This window comes from Lepus europaeus, chromosome 3 (genome assembly GCF_033115175.1).
Source record: "Lepus europaeus isolate LE1 chromosome 3, mLepTim1.pri, whole genome shotgun sequence".
Lineage (NCBI taxonomy): Eukaryota > Metazoa > Chordata > Mammalia > Lagomorpha > Leporidae > Lepus > Lepus europaeus.
In genome coordinates, this window is record NC_084829.1 from 44,175,000 (window position 1) to 44,183,305 (window position 8,306).

The following is an 8,306-nucleotide window of genomic DNA, read 5'->3' on the forward strand; positions in this document are numbered from 1 at the left end:
CCGGCGGTGGGGAGCCCCTGTTGCTTCTTCTCTTTGGGGGGGTGGTTATTAGGTAGGCTAGGGAAGGCGGAGTTTGGGGGGCCGGGGGCGGGGCTCGACTGCGTGGCGAGGAAGAGGGGGGAGCGCTGGCTCCGACTCGGCTCAGACAAAAGGCGGCGGCGGGAGCGGGCGGGAGGCGGAGCGGCGCCGCGAGGGCCTCAAGGTGACACCCGCCCCCGGCCCCGGCCCCCCCAGCCCGGCCCCCAGCCCGCCTCCCCGCCCCGGTCCCCAGACCCTTTTCCCCCGGTGCCCTTCCCAGGCCCCCTCCCCCCGGCAGGGGGGGTGGGGAGCAGTGAGGGCCCCGCCCCCTCCGCCCCCTCCCCAGGGCCCGCGCAGGATGCCCCCGGCCCCCGGCAGCCCCCCGGGAGGTCCTGAGCTCGACGCGCCCCCTCTACGCCATGTCCCCCCCTGGCTCGGCCGCGGGAGAGAGCGCCGGCGGCGGCGGCGGCGGTGGCGGCGGCCCCGGGGTCCCGGAGGAGCCCATGGCGGCAGTGGCGGACGAGGGCCCCGCCCGAGAGGAGGTGAGAGCCGGCGGCGCCCCTTCCCCGGGCGCGGCTGCAGCCGGGTCCCCATCCCCCAGCAGCGCGCGGCCCCCGCCGGTTCCGCCGCAGCGCGGCCGGCGCCCCGCACCCCGAGCCGGCCGCCACAGCCGCAGTCCGGCGCCGCCGCCCCCACCTGGCGGCCGGAGCTGTCCGCGGTAGCGGGGAAGGGGGCCGCGCCGGGGGCGGGGCTGTGGGGGGGGTCCCGGGCAGGGGGAGGGGCTTAGGGGCGGAGCCTCGCGGACCCCGGGCCGGTAATGGGGTGGGGGGCTAAGCTGCTACCAGTGGCGGGGCTGGGGGGATCCAGTCTGACGAAGGAGATGCCCCCTAGAAGGCCAAGAAGGGAGACCGCGGGGTGACAGAGCCAGGACCGGAGCCTGGGAAGTGGTGGGGTTACCTGAGCTGGAGCCCTAAGAAGGTCAGGTGTGTAGAGGCCATTAACCCCCGGGGTGACTGGGAGTGGGTGTGTGCACCTCTCGTTCCCAGTGTCCCTGCTGCTCCCCTAGGGGATCCTAAGCCCAAGGGTCCCGCAGTCTTGGTACTAAGCAGAGCCCTATTTGGGGTGCCTCCTCTTGTGTCCTCAACCTGGAGAAGAGGGACTGAGGAAAGTACTAGAAGGCTCCCCCCACATACACAGTCACTCTGCACCAGGGAGGGAGCACACACACAGAGCTGCTTCCAGGTGTGCTCACGCTGGGACAAGCACACAACCAAGTGGGCACACAGATGCGCACGCGCGCACACACACACACACACACACCTCCCAAGGACAAGGCTCCCCAAAGGCACATGAGCTCTCACTGCCTTGTTAGGACGCGCTGTGTGCTGTTCCCTGTCCCATCTGCCTGTCTGTACTTGGAGCTCCAGGGCACGAAGCCTCTGCCTGTGCTCGGCCCCTCCCCTCCGTTCCCCTGCTGGCTTCCGGGTCAGGCCTGGAGAACGGAGGGGTAGGACAGGATCCGCAGGGCAGCAAGTGAGTAGGGGTGGGAAAACACAGGCCAGTGTGAGAACTCCAGCTCAGCAGTCATTGATGATGTAGCTGCAGGGTGTGAGCCCCATGGCAGTCACCCTGGCCACAGGAGCCCTCAGTCTTGTGGGAGACATGTAAGCCACTTACCCGACCAAGCCAGGGGCAGAAGGAGTCCTAGGAGAGTCCCCCAAATTGTTTTCTCTTTGACAAATGGCTGGGCTTCACACATCTCCTTCCCTGCCCCCTCCCCAGCCACACGCCTGCACCCTTCTGCTCAGGGACTCCAGCTCCCACCCTCCCTTGCTAGAACAGTTGGGGTATGGGTGAGAGACTCACAGGATCTGGGGTGCCTGGGGACAGGGGTTGCGCCTCCAAGGTATTTGGCAGGCGGTGAGGATTAGCGCAGGCCTCGGCTAAACCTGGGACTGAAGAGGTGGGTGGGAGAGGGGTGAATGGGTCCCTCCCCTCCCAGCTTCCTGCAACACCTGGAAGGGGTCTGGGCGGGGCACCTGCCTTCGCTGACACCTGTCTGTCTGTCCTCCCTCCCTCTGACCACACCTCCTCCCATCTCACTGCCATCTTCGTCTGTCTTTGCACTTGTCTTTCTGGGTGCCACCCTATCTGTCCCTGTCTCTGCCACCTGGGCCTCCATCTCTGGCTCTGATCCTCCGCTCCTCTCCGGCGGGGGTGGGGGGCCTCTCTCTGCACTTCCGGGGACTGGCATTCCGGCCCCTTTTTCTGTCTCCTGGCTCTCACTGGATCACCTCTGTGTTTATCTCTGGTCTCTGGCTCCCATCTTGGTCCTACTGTCGCTCTTGATGCCCTTTGTTTATGACCCCCTCCCTGTCATCGCCGGTGCTGACTCCACCCCACCCTCCACCCCTGCATCTCTGTGCTGGGTCCTACCCACCCCTGTCTCCCTTCCCATCTGAGCAGCAGCGTCCCATCCAGCCCTCTTTCACCAAGTCCCTCTGCCGTGAGTCCCACTGGAAGTGCCTCCTGCTCTCGCTGCTCATGTACGGCTGCCTAGGGGCCGTGGCCTGGTGTCACGTCACCACGGTGACCCGCCTCACCTTCAGCAGCGCCTACCAGGGCAACAGCCTCATGTACCACGACAGTCCCTGCTCCAATGGCTACGTCTACATCCCCCTGGCCTTCCTGCTCATGTTGTACGCCGTCTACCTGGTGGAGTGCTGGCACTGCCAAGCGCGCCACGAGCTGCAGCACCGCGTGGACGTGAGCAGTGTGCGAGAGCGCGTGGGCCGCATGCAGCAGGCCACGCCCTGCATCTGGTGGAAGGCCATCAGCTACCATTATGTCCGCCGCACCCGCCAGGTCACCCGGTACCGCAACGGAGATGCCTACACCACCACCCAGGTGAGGAGCTGGGGAGGGTGCTTGGTGGGAGGAGGGGTGCAAGGCACGGTGAGCCATTGGCCGCTGCAACAGGGCAGCAGTGACCCTGCTAACAAAGGCACACGCTATCAGAGCCAGGCTTGGTTCTAGGGCCCAGTTATTAAATTATTTATTGGACCCCCATAACAGATGGGTAAGCGTTTTGTCCACTTACCAGATGACGAAACTGAGGTGGTTGGGTAACATCCCTGGTCGGGTAGCTAGTATATGGTGGTGGTGGTCGTGGTGGTGGGGACTCAAACTCCAGCGGCCTGGCCCCAGGGTGTGCACTGTTTCCTGCTTAATGGCTGGAGATGGGAACGTGCTCTGTGTCACAGCTTGCTCGCAGCCGCTCAGTGCAGTGACTGCTGCCGAGTCCCCTGTCCCAGGTACGTGAGAACACCTGCCCAGGGTCTGCAGCTCCCAAGTCCAAGGCTCCCAGGTCAGGTGAGCCCAGGAGGCTTCGTGGAGAGCTAGCGGCAGGGCAGGTGGCTCTTCCGGGAGGAGATAATCGGGCCCTGGGGACCTCGGGGAGTTGGGCTCAGCAGGCAGAAGCCAGGGGCAGTGAGAAGCAGGAAGGCGGCTGAGTGAGAGCTAAGGCACACTACAGGAGGCTGCACAGAGAAGGGGTCTCTGGGGACCTCCTTCGGAGAGCCCATTTGCAAATACATCTGCAAAAGGGAAACAGAGAGCAGGGGCCAAAGGATCAGGCATGCCCTGGGCGGGCTGACCCCAGAAGAAGCAGCACTTCACCCAACTCGCAATGCACACAAGCCCCATCCTCATCTCTAACTTGCTGTTTAGGCTGAGGGCCTCAGGTGCTCATGGCCAAGATCCTACCTGGCTCCAGCAGGTGTCCAAGTCCGGACAGGGCTTAGGGTTTGAGCAGGCAATACCAGGGGCGAGGAGGCGGGCACCGCGAGGCTGCCGCCCGCCACTCCAGGTCCACCCCGCTCCCCTGTGACGCAGGTCTACCATGAACGTGTCAACACGCACGTGGCCGAGGCCGAGTTTGACTACGCGCGCTGCGGCGTCCGCGACGTGTCCAAGGCGCTGGTGGGGCTGGAGGGCGCGCCGGCCACACGGCTGCGCTTCACCAAGTGCTTCAGCTTCGCCAGCGTGGAGGCCGAGAACGCGTACCTGTGCCAGCGCGCACGCTTCTTCGCCGAGAACGAGGGCCTGGACGACTACATGGAGGCGCGCGAGGGCATGCATCTCAAGAACGTGGACTTCCGCGAGTTCATGGTGGCCTTCCCGGACCCGACCAGGCCGCCCTGGTACGCCTGCTCGTCGGCCTTTTGGGCCGCGGCGCTGCTCACGCTGTCCTGGCCGCTGCGCGTGCTGGCCGAGTACCGCACGGCCTATGCGCACTACCACGTGGAGAAGCTCTTCGGCCTGGAGGGCCCCGGCTCGGCGAGCAGCGCGGGCGGCGGCCTGAGCCCCAGCGACGAGCTGCTGCCCCCGCTCACGCACCGCCTGCCGCGGGTCAACACGGTAGACAGCACAGAGCTCGAGTGGCACATCCGCTCCAACCAGCAGCTGGTGCCCAGCTACTCGGAGGCGGTGCTCATGGACCTGGCGGGGCTGGGGGCGCGCTGTGGCGCGTCGGCGGCGGGCGGTGGCTACGCGCCCACGTGCCGCTACGGCGGGGTGGGCGGCCCGGGCGCGGCGGGCGTGGCCCCGTACCGGCGCAGCTGCGAGCACTGCCAGCGTGCGGTCAGCAGCTCATCCATCTTCTCGCGCAGCGCCCTGAGCATCTGCGCCAGCCCGCGCGCCGGCCCGGGGCCCGGCGGCGGCGCGGGCTGCGGGGGCAGCCGCTTCTCGCTCGGCCGTCTCTACGGCTCACGGCGCAGCTGTCTGTGGCGCAGCCGGAGCGGGAGCGTCAACGAGGCGAGCTGCCCCACGGAGCAGACGCGCCTGTCGAGCCAGGCCAGCATGGGCGACGACGAGGACGAGGACGACGACGACGAGGCCGGGCCGCCGCCGCCCTACCACGACGCCCTCTATTTCCCGGTTCTGATCGTCCACCGGCAGGAGGGGTGTCTGGGTCACAACCACCGGCCGCTGCACCGCCACGGCTCCTGCGTGGAGACCTCACTGTGACCTGCGGTCTCCGCAGCGACCCGCGCTCGCTGCCCTCCTGTGAGCCCCGCGTGCAGCGGGTGGAGGGCGTCGCGCGGTGACCGAGGCCGTGCAGGGTACGACCCGCAAGGGCTGGGGAGGTGAGGGCGCCCCGGAGACTTCCGCTGGGGCCCTGTATATAGCGAGACGGGTGGGTGGGGAGGGGTGGGCAGCTCCTGCCTCCAACAGCCCCCGAGTCCCTCGGGAGACGCCTCTTCTCCACGCCCACTCGACCTTCCCCTGCCAGACCTCCTCTCCCATCCCTCCCACCCCCACCCCGGGGCCTCCTGACTGTTACTTGGCGACCGGGTGCGCGCAGCTGGGGCCCTGTTGGTCCTGGCCCTCCCTGGGCTGCGGTGGGGGAAGGGAACTTGGGCTTCCCTTCTTTGGTTGCTCCGGGGGCCTTTGCGGAGGCAGCCTAGGTTTGGCGGACAGCAGGGCTGGCTTCCCCCCAGCTGAGAAACTGAGCGGCTGAGGCTGGGGCCAGGTGGCAGCCCCAGTGTGCCATCCCAACGCCCTGGAAATGTCGACCTCTCTTGGCGCTGGCCCCAAAGCTGGGGCTTTCCTTTCCACAGCTCCCTCCGCTCTGCTGTTGTTTATCTCGCTGGCCTCAGGAGTCCGGGTCTCGGTGGAACTGTGCGCATCGCACAGACATCACTCACCTCCGGCTCCCTGGCGGGGGAAGGAGTGTGGCCAGGGCCGCAGGGCAGCGGCTGTTGGGTGGGGGAGGCAGGGATGGGGCGGCCTGTGGCAGGCCCTGTGCCTCAGCCCTGCTTCTGAACTCTGCAGCCTTCCTGCTGGGGTCCAGAGCCCAGGCAGCACTCACTGGAGCTGACCAGGGTGAGCCACTCCGAGAGCGCATGGGACACACCTGAGTGACAAGGAGCAGCTCTAGAAGCGGGTGGGGGTTAAGGGGGAGGGGCAGTGCAGGGCAGATGGAGGGACCTACCTGGTGGGGACGCTGCTTGGCCCTGGGATCTGCCCCTAGGGGCTGAGCACATTGTCCAAGCTCCAGCCGAAGGGCCTCTCAGTCCCAGTGCAGGGTCAGAGACAGGAATTCTTTCCGTCTTGCCCGGCCCCTGCAGGCTCTTCTGATCCATGAGCTGAAGCCCTGCTGTGTGTCCCAGGGTCTTCAGAGGGGCATCCTGTCACCCCCCGCCCCCCACGCGCTGGCCCCGGTCCTGTTCCCCCACCGAGGCTCAGGCCCCCCGTCTGTCCCTGTGCCGGCCTCCACCCGATGTGCTTCAGTGTGCATGTCTGTGTGCGAGCCCTGCTCCTCCACTGCCCTGGCTAAAGTTTCCCCAGCAGATTTAGCGCCCGGGGAGCGAGCTCCCATTTCCGGCTAGAGAGGATAAATAACCCCTGGGCCCCCCAGGCGCCGCTGACCCCTGATGCTTCTCACTTCACCTGAGCCACGGCCAGCCAGCCAGGCCTCCACCTATGCAACATCATCTTGGGCCCCCTTTGCCCTTCCTCCCCCCTCCCCCACCACTGGGGGCTGTGTGCCCCCCCCCCCCGGCCTGTCATCAGGTCAAGCTTTATGTTCGGGCAGACAGGGCTGAGTGAGGACAGAGGGGGCCGGAGAGGGGGTCAGCTGGGCGGGGGGCGAATGCTGCCTCCTGCTCCCCGCCTGCTGGCACGAAGCGGCCTGCGCCCCGAGTCTGTGCTCCTCGGGGGTGCTGGCAGCCGGAGCACCCCCTGTCTCCTCTGAATGGACATCTGTGAGGTACAGGTGGTGAGCTGTGGCCTCAGGCGCCATCTCTGGGCCAGCTGGCACCTGGCTGTCCGGCCCTCCTCCTGGCTCCTCCTCCCCCAAGGCCCCGCCCCGCCACAGAGCCCGGCCTTGGAAGAGCAGACAGGAGCCCTGTTATTCTTTTTTGCCTGTATCCACCATCTCTGCCTCGGTCTTCTCACACAGCCTCACCTCCCACACACGCACAGACTTAGAAACCGATTCTTTGGTCTATTTTCTTGGTAGCTTTATTGATTGCCGAGGAAAATGAAAACCCGAAAATTAATTAATCTCTAAAATTAAACTTTACACTGAATGTTCTTGTTTCTCTAATTAGAACCTCTGCTAGCAGCTGTGGCTACACACACACACTCACACTCACACACACCCTCACACCTACACGTTTGCACTCCGGAACTGTCAGAGGGTGTCGGGTAGAGTCTAGGTTGCCGAGACAGGCACGCACACACAGTCACTCCCAAGCCCCCTTCGGTGCTCTGCTCAGTGCCTGCTTGTTGGAAGGAGTCCCTGCAGAGCAGGCACCCCCACCCTGGGGCTGAGGCTACAGCCCCGGGTCTGAAGGCTCTGGGCTCCTCAGCTCAAGGAGGATGGGGGAATTGGGCTCAGCCTGAACCCAGTGGTCAGGGCCTCTTGGGGCCCCCTGGGCTGAGCTGGTTCTGTTGGGGGCGGCCCCAAGGGTGCACAGCTGCAGAGTGAGGGGGCTCATGCAGGGCACCTGGCAGGCCTCCATGTCTCCTGGGGACAAGGGCTTGAGGGGTGGGCTGGGCCTGGCTCGGGAGAAGACAGGTCTCTGTCAATTGGGTGCATCACACTGTGGCCTTTCCGTCGTGGATTTCCAAGCGCAAAGATTGTACAAATCGAACTGGTGGACAATAAAGTTGCAGATGACTCACTGACTTCCCTTCTCAGGGTGCTGCTCCTCCCCCAGCCCTCCGGGGTGGATGCAAGGGTAGGACCTGCAGTCTTCATGCACGGTGGCTTCACCGAGGGAGTCCGCTGGATCTGAGGCCCTCCTGTCACCTCTGTGGGTGGGGGCCTAGGGGATGGTGTGACCTGTAGAACTGGATCACTTAAGGCAGGGTCAGGCGACAGGGAGGGGGCTCTGCAGTACCCAGAGGGGTGTGTGTGTGAGTGTGTGTGTGTGTTGCAAGGTCCAGGCTCTGTCCTGCAGTAGCAAAATGACAGGGGTGGCTTCAGACCAGGGATGTGGACAATCCCCTTGGGAGAGTCTGGACAGGCAAACTCTCACTGTGTCTTTCTCATTTCCAGAAGCAGTTGGCCATTTGTGGGGGTCTGGTGTACCCTCTCTCTGGGCACAGGAACTGCCTGGGTCCCCACTTTAAACCCTACCCCAGGCCCCCCCTCCCCTGCCTAACGTCTTCATCCGTACAACCCTGACCACTCACCCCAAGGAACTTTGCTTCTTCCCTCCCCTGCCCTCTGGTCCAGCGTGACAGTGTGTGGCAGGAGCAGCCACTCCCATCCAGTC

The 8,306-nt window shown here is 65.4% G+C and overlaps 1 protein-coding gene across 1 annotated transcript; it reads left to right on the plus strand.

The window, feature by feature from the left end:
* The first annotated feature begins 437 nt into the window (after positions 1-437).
* TMEM151B (transmembrane protein 151B) lies at positions 438-5,046 on the plus strand. The gene is made up of 3 exons (XM_062187508.1): positions 438-560; positions 2,485-2,925; positions 3,913-5,046. The coding sequence occupies exons 1-3, from the start codon at positions 438-440 to the stop codon at positions 5,044-5,046; spliced, it is 1,698 nt and encodes a 565-aa protein (XP_062043492.1).
* The last annotated feature ends 3,260 nt before the right edge of the window (positions 5,047-8,306 follow it).

Excerpts from the sequence above, each read along its gene's own strand:
- TMEM151B (XM_062187508.1), top strand. The coding sequence starts at position 438 with ATGTCCCCCCCTGGCTCGGCCGCGGGAGAGAGCGCCGGCGGCGGCGGC. Across the intron at positions 561-2,484 it reads AGGGCCCCGCCCGAGAGGAG|CAGCGTCCCATCCAGCCCTC; the intron begins GTGAGAGCCGGC and ends CCATCTGAGCAG. Across the intron at positions 2,926-3,912 it reads ATGCCTACACCACCACCCAG|GTCTACCATGAACGTGTCAA; the intron begins GTGAGGAGCTGG and ends CCTGTGACGCAG.